This window comes from Empidonax traillii, unplaced genomic scaffold, assembly GCF_003031625.1.
Source record: "Empidonax traillii isolate 1590-97213 ecotype Southwest subspecies unplaced genomic scaffold, ASM303162v1 scaffold52:size1600334, whole genome shotgun sequence".
Classification (NCBI taxonomy): domain Eukaryota; kingdom Metazoa; phylum Chordata; class Aves; order Passeriformes; family Tyrannidae; genus Empidonax; species Empidonax traillii.
The window spans coordinates 759,682-776,735 of NW_020955245.1; the positions used below are offsets into that span (position 1 = coordinate 759,682).

Sequence of the window (17,054 nt, forward strand, 5' to 3'; positions counted from 1 at the left end):
GTCTCAGGGCCAAACCTGTTCTGACACCGAATGCCTCCTGTCAGGAAAGTGCTGGAACAGCTCGGGGACAAGACCTGCGCTGAAACCAAAGCTGTGTGAACCCTCCCTGCGTAACCTGAGCCTCCCACGCCCACGCTGACATTGTCACCACACCGAGCAGGAGCCAGCCAGGGACTCGTGTCTTCAAGAGCAAACAAAAAGAGAGTTATAAAAACTAATTAGCTGCTTGTGCTCACTGCTGCTCTCCTCCGCGAAGCCCTGACCACAGCGAGGACATCTCTGAGGGCTTCTCACCAGCAGCTCTGGGATGGACTGGGCTTGGCCATCCCCACGGTGCCAGCAGCAAAGGCTGCTAATCCCACAGTTCTGAGGTCAAAGCTCCACTCGCACAGTTCACAGTACAGCCCACAGCCAGCTGTGTCAGCACAACTGAGAAAGCAGGATCAAGCAGCCGTGGGGACGACGCTTTTAAGCCTGCGATGCTGCCAAATGCTTCCTATTACAGCCCTGCCTATTTGCATTTCTGCCTTGGGCCCCATCTGTAGCTTCCCATCCATGTAAAAGCTGTCCCCAGGGAGAGGGAAGGCTACTGTCCATTTGCTCAACACATCTCAAGTGCATCCAGCTTCAAACGAAGTAGGTGGTAAAACTCTTTTCCGTGCAGTTCTGTCTCTCTTGTTGGCTGGGGGCAGGGAAGACCAGAAAGTGGAAATTGCTGGTCCAGCAGCTCCGATCAGTCAGTGCCAGGCACCAGTGTGGATCTCCAGCCCTGGCTCCCAGCTCCAAGCTTTCCATGCCAGCACCACATCCTCACCATCAGAAACACTCACTTAATTCTCTCCTCAACTTCCACTTCAGACAAAAGATCCTACCAAGTAGGTCTCCAAATGGAGTATCAGTTAAACCACTCAGCAATAACACACAGGAATAAAATACCTTTAAAATACGGTTACATCCTGTTCCAGAAGACTTAATGGGCCATATTTTTAGTCAGGAATAACCTGAAAACCAGCAGAGACACACTGCAGCACTGAAACTATGTCACTGTAAAGCTATTTCATTACAAGCCACAGCTCTCTTTGCAAAGATTATTCCCTCAAAGAGCCCAGCTACGCTGGTGCAAGGTTTTCCAGCAGCTCATGTGTAGGTGTAACACCCCAGCCCCGGGGGGTCCCACTCAATAACATAATCCAGTGCCTCACAGTAGGGCAGCCAGGAATGAGCCCGACATACCAGGAAAAAGCTGAGAACCAGGAGAAAGAATCCAATAAGCACAGGAGATGGGTCCCTCTCAACACACGTGTCTCAGCAGAGGTCACTGCAATGACTTGGAGCTGGAGGAGGGCCAGGGCACTGTGCATCTGTCACGGATCCCACCCCGGCTCCAGGCAGGAATCCTCAGACACATGTGAACCACAAGGCTGCAGGAGGCAGGAGCTGCAGCTGAGACCACCCAAACTGCCACGGCTCTCACTACCTGCAGTGACAAAGTGTCCTGCACAGCTGGCAGAGCTGCAGAGGGAGCACAGACCATCCTCAAAGAGCCGTTTTCACCACCATCAGCACCTGGAGGTGGCACACAGGGAAGGCAGAGGCAAGGCCAGGCATCTGGCACCTCAACTCGCTTAAGACCAGTGAGCAGTTGTGGAAAGCAAAGAGTAGATGAGGTACAAACCTGGGGCTCAGCAGGATTCAGACATGACAGCGCCAGGCACTGGGAGGACACTGCTGCTCATGCCCAGGGATTTGAAGAATTCAGCAGCACCCACAGCAGCTCATTCCCAAAGTCCCAGGCCTGAACGCTGCACTCCAACTGCCTGGGAGTCCTGCAGGGCTCGTGAGCTGACAGGGCTGAGGAGAGGCCCCAACAGAGCCCCCACCCCACCACCTGTGGCTCTGGGCAGAACTCTATCACTCTCTCGCTCCCTGGAAAGAGAAAACCAATCACAGAGACACCCCAAGCAAACGCTGGGGGAGCGAGACCCTGTCTGACTCAGAGGGGCACTGTGAGACTCCAGTGGCTCTCAGGCTCTAGAGAGAAACCCTACGTGGCTCTTCTGGAAGCTGCTCCTTCCCACATGATCCTGGACGAAGGCTGGAGTCAAACACCCACCCAGTCCCTACCTCCTTCATTAAGAGGACTGGAAGAATCTGAAGTTGGCTACATTATCTCCCACCAGCCCAAATCACTCCTATTTGTTACAGAATAATAAAGCCATTAGTACTGAGCAACCACACTGTTACACTGTTGTTTTCCATGACTGTAATTTAACAGTTCCTCGCTGTTTGCTTTAGGAAATCTTTTTTTGAAAGGCCTACAAAATCATGAACTCTTGCTCCAGTCTGAAAACATAGGCATGAGCAGGGATTTCTGCTCCCTAATAAATCACATTCCCCTACGAGTAAACACTGGCTTATAAGAAGCATCTTTTGTTTATTGAAAGTAAACGGCATGTGGACATTTTAAACAAAGAGAAGGTGGGAGGCGGAGGGGGACAGACAGATTATGTTTTCCACTTTCATTTTGCCTTGTGTCTAAACAAACAGTTCCTAACAGCTTTGTTTTCCAAACCAACTTTCTCCCAGCTGCTATCTGGAACCACAGAAAGGGAAAGCAATACTCGAGATGTGCAAGGATTACTTGACTTTGCACACTTGTTTTCCTCAGCAAATCAGTGCTCTGAGTACACAAGCCAAAGGGAGGGTTACTGGGAGCGAGAATAGCCTTGGAGAGACTGGTTGGCTTCACAACAGATCAGACCTCTCAGGCCATGGAAGGGAGAACCAGCATTTTGCCAAGCTTTTGTGACAGCTCCTCTGTCCCCAGAACCAATCTGCTGCCTTCCACCCAACCCAGTCACAACCACACAGACACTTGGAAGATGACTCTGAACCAACAGCTTGGAGAGAAGGCCAGAGAAAACAGCTCTTAGAGGCCCCTCAGGGACCAGTCACCTGTAGCATCTGAAAACAAACTACCATCCTCTACCCTTTTGGCCATGGTTGTGGCTGTTTCCTTAAGGTACAAGCAGCACAGAAATCCTGACCCAAAAAGACCCCAGAAACGATACCAGGATGGAGCACACTCTAATGTCTCTGAACTTTTCATCATCTTCAAGATCAAAGATCTTAATCATCAAAGATCTTTCTCATTCCTCCTCCTTCAACTGATGATCAAGGCACCAAATATTCCCACGCACCTTTTCCTTCCCTTCTTGCTACACACAGTTTAGTGTTACTCACACCGCCTGTGCCTCACGAGTTCATTACCTACAAGAGATGTGGCAACACTTGGATAAAGTTTCGGGTGGGAATAGCTACAGTTAATAACAGACCTGCTTCACTCAAACAGCAGAAGATTCCTTGTATCCAAACATAAATAGAGAGAGGTGCCTCTAGGAGAGGCTGAAAAATGATGTGCAAGCACATGGCTCTATCACAGCCCTCACACACCACTGAAACTCGCTGTATTTAACCCACCTCCTTTGTAATTAATTACCCATCAGAGCACACAAAACTATGCCACAACCAAAGAGCCCCTCCACAGATGATGTTTAGGCAAATGGCAGATTCTACACAACATTAATCTGCTTTTACAGTCCTGACAAAGAAATAGCTCAACCTTGGAAGCTGGACCTCCACAGGCATAACCCACAAAGGGCTCGTTATGGAGTCCATAACACGGTAAGTTCTCACTTCCACCACATTCACCCTACCCAGGTCTCTCAGGAAAGCACCTGTAAGCTGGGAACACGCGGGGAGCCCGAGCCAGCCCACACTGTGGGAAGCAAACCCTCTGCACGAGCCCTTTCACGAGGCCTTTCTCTCCCACCGCTGTACAGCTGCCACAACAGCAGAGTCTCCCTGGCAGCACGTGGATTTCACTGCTACTCACAGCGCAAATGAGATAATTAGGTCAGAAATCTTCAAAGCCCTGCCACTGCCGCGGGTAATGAGATTCTGCGGTTCACCTGAACATAAAAACAGCAGCAGGAGGGCAGGTAAAGCTCCTTCACCAACAGCCTCAAGTCTGGCTGGGAAGCCACCCAGCAAACAGCTTAGTCCAGCTTCCATCCAGAGGTCATTCCAGGCAGCTGGGAAGTCCATGGATGAATAGAACCCTTAAAAATCAGGAGCATTCACATGGGAAAAGCAGCGGCACAACATATTTGTCAGTAAAACATAAGGTAGAAGCAGCCAAACTACCACGTTTTACCCACTGACAGCCCTTTTATCTTGCTCTGTGCTGGCTTTCTCCTCACAAAAAGGGACCAGATCACACCTCTGTTCTTACCTGAAGTGCTGTCTTCAAAGAAAATGGGCAGAGAACCCTTCTGCAGGGGTGTCACTTTGGTGACATCACAAGACACACGCACTCCTCAGACTGAGCTGAAAGCTCTCACAACGAACAGAATCCCCTGGCACGTATTTGGAACTATTTATTGCACATTTCTGGTTTTTTAAAGTCAAGCAAAGAGCCTCCCTTGTTTACTCATATTTTCTCGATAGGCTGGGGTTCAAGCCTGGAGAGTCTCTTCAGGGCAGGGTGTAAAGTGCCACAGTACAGAGAAGATACAAAACGTCAAAACCAGCTCTAGTGTCAATCCTACCAGGTACCCAAGAAAATACACACATAGACCCTCTTCCTGCTCCTTGTGCTTTCCAGCTCTCTCCAAACAGCCAACCTGTCCCACAGAGCCCCTGCAGCAAGGCCAGGGCGTGCATCTTGTCACTCTGAAAAGACAAGGACCAACTCTCCCACGCTGCACTGCTACAAAAACTCACCTACCCCCAAAAGATAAGTCAGGCTCATCAAACCCCTGCCAGCTCTCCTGCATTTCCCAGGTAATTGCACAAAGCATGAATTAATGAGAAATAATGAGCCAGCACACAGGGGAAGAGAAGACAATTCAGAGCAGCAACAAAGAGAACTAATGGGCAAGTATGTTTAATAGCTCAGTGCAGACTGTCACTGCGAGCCCACGTCACCCCACGAGAGGAGCCGTTCTCTGGGAGGACAAGGACACACACCCCACCCACACAGCACAGGAACAAAAGGGAAAGGTGAGGGGGGCTGAGGCCAGCTGGTAATTTTGCAGAAGCACAGACAGCGTGGGCAGGCCAGACAGAGCATCAGACTGTCCAGGCACAGCCCTGTCACCATCCACTGCAGGGTCACAGAACCTTCTGGGCTTCACTGTCTGGCCTGCAGTGTCTGCCACCAGCTCCTTCCACGGGGGTGGACCACCCCTGGCTTTATCTGGCCATGTTCTGCTCCTTCCTGTTATCACCTAACCCCCACAGGTATGTTATCAACACAGCCAGCCAGCCTTGCCTGGACAACACCAGATAAGAGGGCAGGTTTGACACAGAAATAATAAAAAAGGAGATGCTAAACTGTTGTGTCAAAGGAGTGCCCACAGCTACACAACTTACTGATCTTACCGAGGACTTGATCACCTTGGGACTTTGATCCTCCTGGCCTAACTTCTTACCTAGTCCAGTTCTCAAAGACAGGATCTGGCTGTGATCTGCAAACTCAGCTATCACTGAAAATGCAAAGTGAGCTCTTGCAGCTCAGGGATCCTGTTAGGAAAAACAGCAACATAACTCCCAGATCCTTGGCTGTGGGGATGCACGTGAAGGTGAAGGAAAACAAAGAGCAGCACCACCTTCTGAACATGGTTAGGACTGAGGGTCAGAATGGGTGGAAATCTGCCCTCCCACTTCCAAACTTTAACTTAACATCTCTCATAACAACACGAGGAAAACATATTTCATTGTCTGTTTCAAAAACAACTCACACCTACTTGGCTGTTTAACATCCCAGTGTCTACAGCGTATTTACCCACTGTCAGCCCAAGTTTCTCTTCAGAGCACATAAATCTTTCCTTTTTCCAAAGCTGCAGCCAGCAGAAACCCGACAGTTTGAGGACAAAGCAGTAAAAGGCCCGGGTGTGCTTCCAAATGGTGAAGGACACGCTTGCCACGCACAGTATCCGAGCAGCAGGATTCCTGTGGGGACCGTCACACCACTGTGGGGCCCTCCTGGATCAACGGGGGGCCAGGCTGGGCTGTGATGCTTTTCCCTGCCTATCTCTGGGCTTCTGCTTATTTCACCAAAACACAGCTCAAAACAACGCCTGGATTTACACCGAGATTTTGGCAAAAACACCCCAGATCACCCACTTCTCTCCACAGTGGGGAGAGTTTTGCCTCTGTGTATCCAGCTGCTAGATGAGCACCCAGGATGGTGGCTGCTCTGGACCAGGGAATCCAGCCTCATTTATTACTAAACCCAGCTTTATTCCATTAATCTAGACTAATTACTGCTCCTCCTCTTTTAATGAGTTCTGTTGTGCCTCAGCACGCAACACCAGCACAGGAGGAATCCTCATCTTCATAGCCAGGCAATTTTGGGCCTCTTTGAACAGCTCCTTCTCCAGTGTAAGAAGCAAATTGTGAGAATGATGCCTCTTCCAGAGAGCCAGTTTCATCTCAGGGAAGGCTGTGTGATCATTCTCACGTTCAGGTCAGTAACAGCCTTGCAAAATCTCCTTGATCCAACTTTTACTACTGTTGAGCAGGGATTAACATTAATTGAGCCCACCCTGTATTAGGCAGGGATTATTTGTTAGTCACCAGCCTGTAAGCACTTGCATTTTCCAGCAGAGACCTTCACATCGCTCAGATAGCTAGCAGGATAATCCAAGTCACATTTTGAATGAAATCTACATAAAAACACACATCCACACTGTCATCTTCCCCCTTCCAAAACACGCTGTTAGTTCAGCTTAGAAAACGCCATAAAAATTAGTTCTGTCAAATTTCTAGTCTAACGAGTTTCTGGTGAGAAGAAAATATTCCCTACGAGGGCAGCATTTTTTTTTAAACCTCACAAACTTTAAAATACACAAATAAATACTCGGGAATTTTCATTTACAGGCCTGCACATACCACACACCAGCTCAGCCTTTCTCTTTAAAATCTATATGGAAGTTACACACACGTGCCCAATCCTGATGGGATCCTCTGGTGTCCTGCATGTGAGGGTCCTGCTGCAACACCCAAAATCTGCCTCAGTAACAGCTGGGCTGCTCAGCAAAGAGACACCCTCAGAGCTTAAAGGTTTCTTTACTTTTCCCTCTGCTTGGCTCTGAGCCCACCACATCTGGAAACCCACACGCAGCACTTGCTGTCTGAGCTGAACAGCAGCTCTGCACTGAGCTGAGAGGGAACAGGTGCCCCTAGGGAATTGCAGGGTCCCAATCCAAGAAGTCAGGCTCTGAACTGAAGTAGTAAGAGATTTCCCCAGCTGAGCAAACACCCAGCTGCTGGGAAAAGCAGGGCTTCCTTAGTAGTGTCAGCTACAGAAGGGCGAGATTAGGGATGGAAAACAGGTGAAAAACTCAAGGACCTGCACGTACTTGGCTCAGTAAAGAGCAGGTCACAGGAAATGTGGTCAGTGTACCTCACAGGGAGGCTTTGCATTCCGGTACCTTCCTTCACACACCCCTGTAAACCCCAGCAAGGTAAACTCAGACTGAAGGTGCCCAGCGCTGAGCAAGGACACCAAACCAGATTCCCGAGGGGCTGAGATGGACAAGCACCCACAGGAAATGTTTGAGTCAGAAGTGGATGTTGCCTTTTAAGAGATGCTCTTGTTCAAGAACAGCTATCAAACCTGGATACAAGGGACATCCTCAGCTTCCCCCAGCACACACGACGCAGCCTTAAAACATTCAGAACCATCCAAGAGCCTTGACTGGTGTAAAAAACAAAGAGTGAGAAGAATTATCTGACAGCTCAGCCTCGTGCCTGGAAGCTGAAGTGCTGCTGAAGCCTTTCACCCCTCACTTAACTCCTCTGCTGCTAAACAGCAAATCCTGGCAGCAGCCACGAGCGTGAAGTAAATGGGAAGCTCTTCTCTGCCAGCAGCTGGGAGAAACTTCCTTCTCTCCTCACTCTGCACGCAAAGAAAACCCCACAATAGCACTTGTGGTAGTGCTGCCAGCCAGATTTTCCACCGACAGACTCTTGAGGAAAGCCTCCAGATATGAAGTCTGCTCCTAAGGACCCTCTTCAAGCGGATGACATTTGACTCTGGGAACGTACAGCTCATCTTCTCGAGGAAAGGTTCCCTTTGTTTTCAGTACAGAGGGAAGAGCACAAAGGGAAAGGAAGAAAAGTTGCATTTACCGTGACCCCGGGAACACAGAGCTAAATAATTTTGATCAATATTTTGATTTCTCTGACAAAAGCAGCAATCAGCATTGACACAAACAACTGCTTAGCAAGCTTGGGGGGGGGGGGGGTGAGGACACCAAGGGTAAATCAAACCAGAGTTTGAAGATGCTTATCTTTCCATCACAATTGCCACCAATGACAGTAATTTACATGGCTAATAGGCAGTATTATGTTTACAAAACCATTCTTGGGAGGCAGAATCTAAACAATTTTTGCCAGCCCAGCAAAGGAGCTGGTGTTGGATCAGATGCTGAGATTCTTTGTCCCCTTTTATCTCATTTGAGTGCATTTTGCCAGGATGCCCTGCTATGGAACGACACACAGTGCCTTCATAAACGTCTTCTCGAGCCACAGAGACCTGTGGAGCACATGATCACCCTCCTGTGCCAGCCTGAATCCTCCAGCAGCAGGGCTGCCTGAGCCTCTGTGACAAGAGAAAATACCTATCAAGTAGGAAACAAGGGAGCCAAGCCCCAGCTCCCCCACCCCATGCTCCACTTGTACCCCCTGCTGAAGATAATCCCAAATGAGCCCCTGAACCTCCTACCCAGCCCTTATCTCCCAGACAGGGGCAGGTCCAAACCCCCTCCCATCAGCCTGAACATCTGCTAATTCTCTGCCCTCCCCAAGCCTTGTTCTGGCTTTTTTCTGTCTCCCTGTCTCTTTTGGCCCAGTCCCTCTGGATCAACATGGACTATGGTTTTCATTCCTTTAAGGCAGCACCGGTACTTCCAGAAAGGTAAGAACACATCACATCATCACTACAAGGAGCACAGTGGAGTTTTTCGCTACACAATGAGCTGAAAAAAGGCACAGAAAAGGGACAAGGACTTCCAAAAGAACACAAAAAGCCTTCTCAGTTGCAACAACAAGCAAACAAATATTGCAATAAAAACAAACGGGGGGGGGGGGGGAAATCAGTGAACATTTGACTAATTTTCTTTAAAAAAATCAGAGAAAATTCCACTCTTGTGTGGAAAAATACAGGCACCCATTCTGCAGTCACATCCAATAGCCAGCCAAGAGCCACAGAGGAGACAGTCCTGCCTTAAGAGCAAAATGTGAGGTAATTTTAGAACCTGAAAGCACTGATGATGCTTCTGAAAAAGAAGATTTATCAAATCCCTGAGTGCATGAACAGGCAGGTTTTGCCAAAACCCTCAGTGTATCCACACGACCAGGACAGGGCATGAGAAATCCATCCCATTAAGTAATGACCTTTTGGTCACACCAATTAACTTGATCATCTATTGACAGCCAATTTAGAAACGATCAAGGATGCACATTTCCCAGCACAGACAGTGAGACAGAAAGCAGGACCTCATCACATCCCTGCCCCCAGCCTGGCGTTGCTTCTGCATCCCGGTTTGCTCCACATCTCTTCGAGTTCTGCCATCCCAGCACCATTTGAACTGTTTAATTTCCCAAACTCGTGCATTTAACGAGGTGCTAAGCCATCCCAACTCCAACAGGAATGTGGTTCAAAGGCCCGAGCAGGAAATGGGAGCAGGGAAGTCGCTCAGAACAAGGGAAGGGCCACAGCAAACTGTGCTCAAATGCAACACTTCGCACACCAGATTTTAATTCTCCCACCAATTTGGGCTGAGAGCAAGCCTTGGGGATGCCCACAGTTCATTAACACACCTTAAATATTAGCAACCTGTCCTCAAGAAATCCGTGAGACATCTGGGGAAAAAAAAAATTAAAATATAAAAAACCAGGAAAGGGATAGAATAAACCAGGTTATTCAACAGCTCAGCTGGATTTAATATGGCAGTAACAGGCAATTGCGTTTAAAATGCTGATAAAGATTTTTAAATTATTTCAGAACATCTGATACGAAAGTTCCCCTGGAATACAGTAATTGCTTATCATAACCACCACAAAGTATGTTTATTACCCCCAGAGATAAGACACGGCAGCTGCTGGACTTCTCAGATAAAGCGAGGCCGAATCAGATCAGCAGGATCCCACGGATTAGGAGCAGGAGAGGATCTGAGCGAACACAGACACCAAAGGGCATCAGTGACACGAACGAAAACATGGCCAGGAGAAGCTCCACAAGCTCCACGCTCACCAAGTGCCCTGACACCTGCACACAGGACAGTGCTAGATAGCTCAGACAAGGCTGATGACACCTGGCTGGGCTCTCCCAGGGAATTTCCCGTCTCAGCAGCTGCAGTTCCACCAGATATTCACCCTCCTGCAAGGAAACACTGATCAGCTCTTCCTCTCCCTTGAAGGCTCCATCACTTTTCAGAGTTAGGAAATTCAACCACGTTTCAAGGATGACTTCAGCATATCCAAAGCCAGACAAACTAGAAGCTCTTCTGACTTCCCCCCCCCATCTGGTGGGGGGGTTTAGCAGCTCTGTAGGGGCTGTGTGAAAACACAGCTCGATCCTGCTTTCTGTGAAGATGGCAGATTCAGTTTTAGCAGCTGTGGATCCTCTCACCAACAAGCTGTTAAGTCAGAAAAGCACAAGCAGGACTTGGAGGTCCCTTACTCTCGGGATTTAATAAATGCAAGAAGGGTGCTTGGAGTGATGGTGTTCTTCGTGTTTGCAGTGTGCAACAGCATCTCCTGCCCCGCAGGAACAAAGGGGGAAACCGAGGCAGAGACAGCCAAGGTATTCAAACCAGTTGTGACTGAAGAGCAGGGCCAGAATTACTGGGAAAAGGGAAATGGACAGACAACCAGGTGGCACAACGACATCTCCTTTGAAAACCAGGCTAACAATACTGTAGGCAAGCGGGTCCAGTTCTCCAGAAAGTAACAAAATTGCACCAGAGTTGATTTTGGCCCAACATGCACTTGGCAAATACTGATAACAGGGATTTACCATATCCCCTCCAGTATTACAGCTGACTATAAAACAAACATTTGCTTCCTACTGATAACAAAATGACTACGATCACTCAGGGTTTGTAAAGGTTAGGGTTTCTCTGTCACCCAAGGCAGGGCTCTAATTGCCAATGTCCAAGCAAAAAATCCCCTACATGTAACACTGGCCTCAGTTTTCCCTCAGGTACCCACTCACCTCATGAAGAGATACGGTTTGGGATGGATTCCAGCAACAAATTACAATCAGATTAAATATTAATTCCCATCTTAATTATATAACCATGACTAGGCTTAATGGCCTTGCAGCCATTTAAACAGGAGAGGAGCGTGTAAATGGTGCAAAGCAACATCTCTTATGCTGCAAATGCCCAGACTGGTTCCCAGGCACCTGGATCTTTTCCCTGGGAGAACAGCCAGCTTTTGGGAGAGCAGCTCCGAGGGAGGTAAGAATTCAAATCATCTGGCAAGCAATATGGAATCAGGAGTCAGAAATCCACGGGACAGCACAGCACCCTGCCCTCGGGATCGCTGTGCACTAGAGTGACAAAGATCACGTATGTGCTGAGCACTTACTGATGGATTTCATCCTCTCCACACGTCTGACAAGAGAGAAACATCTCCACACTTGTCTAAAGGTGGGCCATGAGGATCCCAGGGTAGGTGAAGCTACTGGCCCAGGATCATCACAGTGGGCACTCAGGTGAGATGTCCTGGATGCAACCACCAGTCCAGCCGTCCCCAAAATCACGTGGCCCTGGTGCCTCTGTGCTGTCCCACAGAAGCTGCCTCCAGCTCCAAATCAGGCTGCACACAGGGAGAATCCTCTCCCTTCATCCCCAGGAAAGGCAGACTGCCAGACATTTTGTTTTCCGATTCTTTTTGCACCCGAGGTGGCTCAGGCACCACCAGCAGTCACCCACCCCCGTGGGGCCCCTGCAGCACATCAAACCTGCTGCAGCTGCCGGGAGAAACTCTGCTGCAAAAGAGGGGGGAGATGCCTGAGAACGAGCAGGTTCTGCTTCACTTTGGACTTTAAGGCAGTGAGAGGAGAAGGCATTTAAAAAAAAAAAAAAAAAAAAAAAAGGAAGGAAAAAGGTAGGGAAAGCAAAACCAGAACCAAGCCTGAGCTGTTTCTCCTTCAGGCTCACACAGCAGAAGACAAACAGTGAAATGCCAGCAGGAACATTCCCCACTTTGGAGCAGCCTGTCACGACAGCCCCGGCACTGCAGCAGGCTCCGCTCCGGTGGGAGAGACCTGCCCCTGGAAATGGGATACAGGCAAAGCTCGCTGTGCACACGAGATGGGCACTGTCGGTGCCCCCCATTCCTTGGGGGCTGTAGGAAACATCCCATCCCTGCACCGCCCACCCCGCAGGCAGGTGCCAGCGATTCCCAAACAATGGGAATGCCGACTTGCCCAGCACTCGCAGCAGTCAGCGGGGTCACACTGCCAAGGAGAACGCAAGAGGAAGGATAAAACAAATCACAGTTCAAGCGAGGTGATGTCGAAAAAGGAAATCTGCTCCATAGCAAGAGGAATCAACCACAAACCCAAATGACACGAACCCAGATGGATTTCAGCTGATCCCTCAGATGGAAAGCTCAGCCCACTTCCCATCAACACGTTCCCTGCAGAGAGCCCCAAGGAATGGCACCAGCACAGCCCCCTTGCCGGAGTCAACTGGAGAGGGGTTGTTTTGCGGTTGCTTTTTTTCCTTAAATACTTTCCTGCTACTGCAGGGAAAACAGGCTCAAAGTCAGACAGCAGAAGGCTTTCAAAAACACTGGATCACATCCCCAGCAAGTGCCACTGCTTCCATCAAGTCCAGAGGGGGAAAGGGTTTTCCTCTCCTCTCCTAGGTACTCCATACCCAGCGAGGTTTGAACTTTTGGATGAAAACACATGGGCTTTGGGATCAAACACAGACTTTCCCAAAACCATTTCAACCCTCTGCCAAATTAATTTCAGATTGAAACAAGACCATGTTTTTCTTTTCAGAATCAAACCCACCTGTTGGAAAGCACATCTGCATGTACCAAAGCGGCACGTCCAGGGACTGCACGGACGCACTCCCTGCCTCCCTACACAAGATGTGGCCCATTGTTAGAAAACAAACAGAAACAATTTTCACTCATTGCCTGATTGCTCGCAAAAAACGCCGAGAAGCCACAACTGTAAATTCCCGCAAAGCATTTGAACTTTTCTTGTTGAAGTGGGTTTGGAAGAACAACGTCCACTCCACCACCCTCATTTTTTCTGTTTTTGTTTTTGTTTTTTTTTTTTCTATTACAAGCCTCGGGATCCGCTTAGCTGTTTGCTCAAACACACAGGAGGTACAGCTCCCACCCAGCCCAGCTCACCAGCCCGGCTGCTGGTGGGGTCAGAGCTTGCCACCCATCCAGGAAAACCCACAGGCACTGGTGACAATGGCCCGTTTACATGGACCGTTATTCACTTCTACCACAGCACCTATGTCGACTCATAACCTACCCCTTGTACAGCAGCTCGCAGTGTTCTGAAGAAACAGAAAGAAAAGAAAAACAACCCTGCAGCCATCCACGTGCTGTTATTATGTTCTGCCGAACCTGAATGCATCATAAAAGGAATAAAAATGTACAGTGACATAGGGATGGCTCCTCCACCGCAAGTACCCCGTTTAGGAGGGATTTTAAACGAGAGCAAGTCCGCAGCTCACATTCATCAGAGTGGCTCTGCCAGCCCACACCTTTGTGCATGCACAGGGAACGAACCCCGCACACCAAGGTCCACAGTTGGACCGATCTTCGGTGCAAACTTCGATGGCAAGCGCAGGAAGTCCCAAACGTGCCCAGCGGCCGTGTACGTGTGTCCTCGCACGGAGCCGTTTGCGTAACCATTGCAAAACTCGGGCGCAAGGAGCGTGGCTATCCCCGGGTCACTTCCTTGACCAACGGGACATCTGCCCGGCCACACATCCCCGTGCCGGAGGCAGCGAAGCAGGGGGTAGCGAGGGTCCCCACCAGACACACCTGGGCCTGCTCTGGCCACTAGACAAGTGCTCCATCCCTGGCCAGCCTGGCACGGTCACTGACCCTCCAGAGAAAACTTGCCACTGTCCAGGCACAGACCGGGGGACGCTGCTGCAAGTCCACTGCCCTCCCCAACCCAGCCACTGAAGGGGGTCCCTGTGCGCAGTGTCACCCTCCAAGTGTGAGGGTGTCACCCCCAGGGTCACCCTCCAAAGGTGACCCCAAAGGAGGCACCGTCCAGACACGGGCACCTCCACGGGTTGAGGCCATGGGCGCAGCTGTCGCCCGACTCGGGAGGGAAGAAGGGGATGGGGGAGAGCGGGGGGAATGGCCACGGAGGGACGGGACGGCCACTGAAGGGGGGAAAGGGTGACTGGGGGAGAACGGTCACTAAGCGGGAGAGAGAGCTGGAACCAGGGGTGAGAACCGGCGGTGCGAGGGTCCCGTCCGGGCAGCCCATCCCCGCGGAGCCGCCCGCTGCCCGGGCGAGGGCAGGTGGCACCGCGGCCGCCCGCGGGCTGGGGGGCACCGACCCTTTCCTCCCCTCCCTCCCTCCGTCCCCTCCTCACCCACCTTGCACGGCCAGGACGGCGAGGGCGGAGAAGCAGAGACAAAGCAGCAGGTCCTCCAGCGCCATGTAAGCCCCGCCGGGCGCCGGGAGCAGGGGCCGCCGCGGCCGCATCTACGAGGGGAGCGCGCTCTCCCGCCGCCCCACCGCCATCTTGTGCGAGCGCCCCGGCCCCAGCCCCAGCCCCGCGCTGCCCGCCGGGCCCCGCTGCCGGGGGCGGCCCTGGGCTGCCGCTGCTCCGCCTTTGTCAGCGGCCCGGCCGCCCCTCCGAGGGGCTCCTCCCGCCGCCCGGCAGCGCCCGCACCAACAGGTTGCTGCCAGCCCGGGCGGGGGGAGCGGCCCCGCTCGCTGAGGCGGGGAGGGGTGGGGGGGTGGACGGCAGGTGCGGGGCTCCTCCGCCCGCCGGCAGCTCCGCAAGCCGCAAACATTTGTAACATTTTATGTGGGGTTTTTAATTAATTTTTTTTCCCCTCCCACATCTCTTTAGGGGTTTTCTTCGCGGTGTTGCCACACGTGAGTGTGGAGGGCACCGCGCCGCATGCAGCCGCCGCGCTCCCCTCACGGTGCTGCCCGGGGACGCCTCAGGCGGTCCCGCTCCCTCAGGGAGGGGGGCACGGCAGGTGCGGGGCTCCGGCGGCGGCTCCACAAGCCACAAGCATTTATAACATTTTACGTGGGGGGTTTTAATTAATATTTTCCTCTGACTCTAGGGGGTTTTTTTCCGGTTTGGCCATGGGTGAGCGCGGAGGGCACCGAGCCGCCCGCAGCCGCCGCGCTCCCCTCACGGTGCCGCCTCAGCGGCCCCGCTGCCCGTCGGGGCTGCCGGGGCTCCCCGCGCTGGGCAGCGGAGGGAATCGGACACCAGAGACCGCATCGCCATCCCTTTGCTGGGGCTCAGTCTCGAGGCACAGCTCCTTCAGGTGTGTGTCGTTCACTGGGCGTCAAAGCCTGTGCTGCTCAGCTGTCTGTGAAAATAAAGAGAATAAAATACACGGCGTGGCACGTTCGCACCCCGTCACTGCGGAGAGAGGCAGGACCCCTCCACCAGCCCAGCTCATCTCCCTGAGGGAGGCAGATGAGGGATGGAGCCCGAAGTTGCTGCCTCCCGGGTTTGGCTTGGCTGGGTCCCAGACACGAACTCCACACCCTTGTAAAGGCACAGGTGCAGGTTTGGTCCCGAGGGAAAGTGACACCAAGCCCCTCTTTTGGCCCGTGGCACCAAACACCAGGGCAGCCGCATTTGGGGTGGGTCTGCTTTGGCCGCCAAAAGCTGCCCCGCACACCGGGATATTTTATCACAGCAGGGTGGAATGTGGAGAGGGCTCCAGCTATGCAGAATATGAAAAAAGAAACCTTTTTAATCCAGACCTTCCTATTTAATAGCTTGTATAATGCGCTATAAAAACTTAAATGAAACCAGAAAGGCTGCGTGCAGGGAAGCAGGTCTCCCGTGTGAGTGATGCAACTGTAAGTTCCTACTTGGCACTGTCAGCACAGACAAGCCCTGGGAGGCAGCAGCCCCCTGTCCTGGACAGATGTACAGGGAGGCTTTGCCCAGCGTCAGGTGGACACTCACAGCACACCTCACTGGGAAGGAGAGCAATAAGGACACAGCAAATCCACCCACCCCATTCCTGCACCATCCATATGCTCACCTCCCTGCAGAAAGAAACAGGGGTAGTAATATCCACATTCCCCTCCTGCCCTACTCCAGCGTGGAGGTAAAGACTAACAACATCCACGAGCCCTCCTTTCTGTCTGGGCCTTTCCCACTTTTTTCCTCAAATCCCAGACATTTCTCCCTCCCTTTAAGCAAGGAAGACTTTACCTTGCAGCTGGGCCAGTCTGGTATAATATAAATAATGAAAATTGTTAATGGCCTGCAAGATACTACACACTCTAAAGGCACCTGCTGTGTTAAAGTGTTGATCCAGCTCCTTGTCAACAGGTCAGGATTAGAAGCAACCACCAGCTTTGAAAGAGCCAGGTCTAACTCCTGTCTTAGCTCTTTGATATTAGTGTTACTCAGTTCCTCCATGGCACATGTCTGCGGAAACAGCAATAAAACCAGCATTTTGACAAACCCAAGCTTGCAAAGCATAGTCCTTGAATACCTATCCCCAGGGAAAAGAAAAGGAAGATGGCTTGGCAAAGAGCCTGAAAAAGCAGCAGTAACATCACCTGGAGCACCAGCTCCTTCACAGTGCCAACACCTGTGCTCTGCAGGACTGACACCAAGTCTGCTCACAGGGGTGAAACCACTTCCCCTGGCTCTCACACAGGAGGGAGAGCTGGAGAAGGAGTCACTTTGTAGACTGGGGAAGGAGTGGATAACTCTGGCTGTCAGTCTGTAAAGAACAAAGTGACAGCAGCCCTGCCAACAGAA

The 17,054-nt window shown here is 51.3% G+C and overlaps 1 protein-coding gene across 3 annotated transcripts in view; it reads right to left on the minus strand.

The window, feature by feature from the left end:
* The window catches only part of IGDCC4 (immunoglobulin superfamily DCC subclass member 4), an 87,161-nt gene extending 72,324 nt beyond the window's left edge, over window positions 1-14,837 (minus strand). For all 3 annotated transcript variants that reach the window (XM_027879216.1, XM_027879215.1, XM_027879217.1), the window contains exon 1: window positions 14,674-14,837. In XM_027879216.1, the coding sequence (XP_027735017.1) occupies window positions 14,674-14,782 (109 nt within the window). In that variant the 5' untranslated portion in view covers window positions 14,783-14,837. The remainder of the gene's footprint in view (window positions 1-14,673) is intronic.
* Window positions 14,838-17,054: the final 2,217 nt, after the last annotated feature.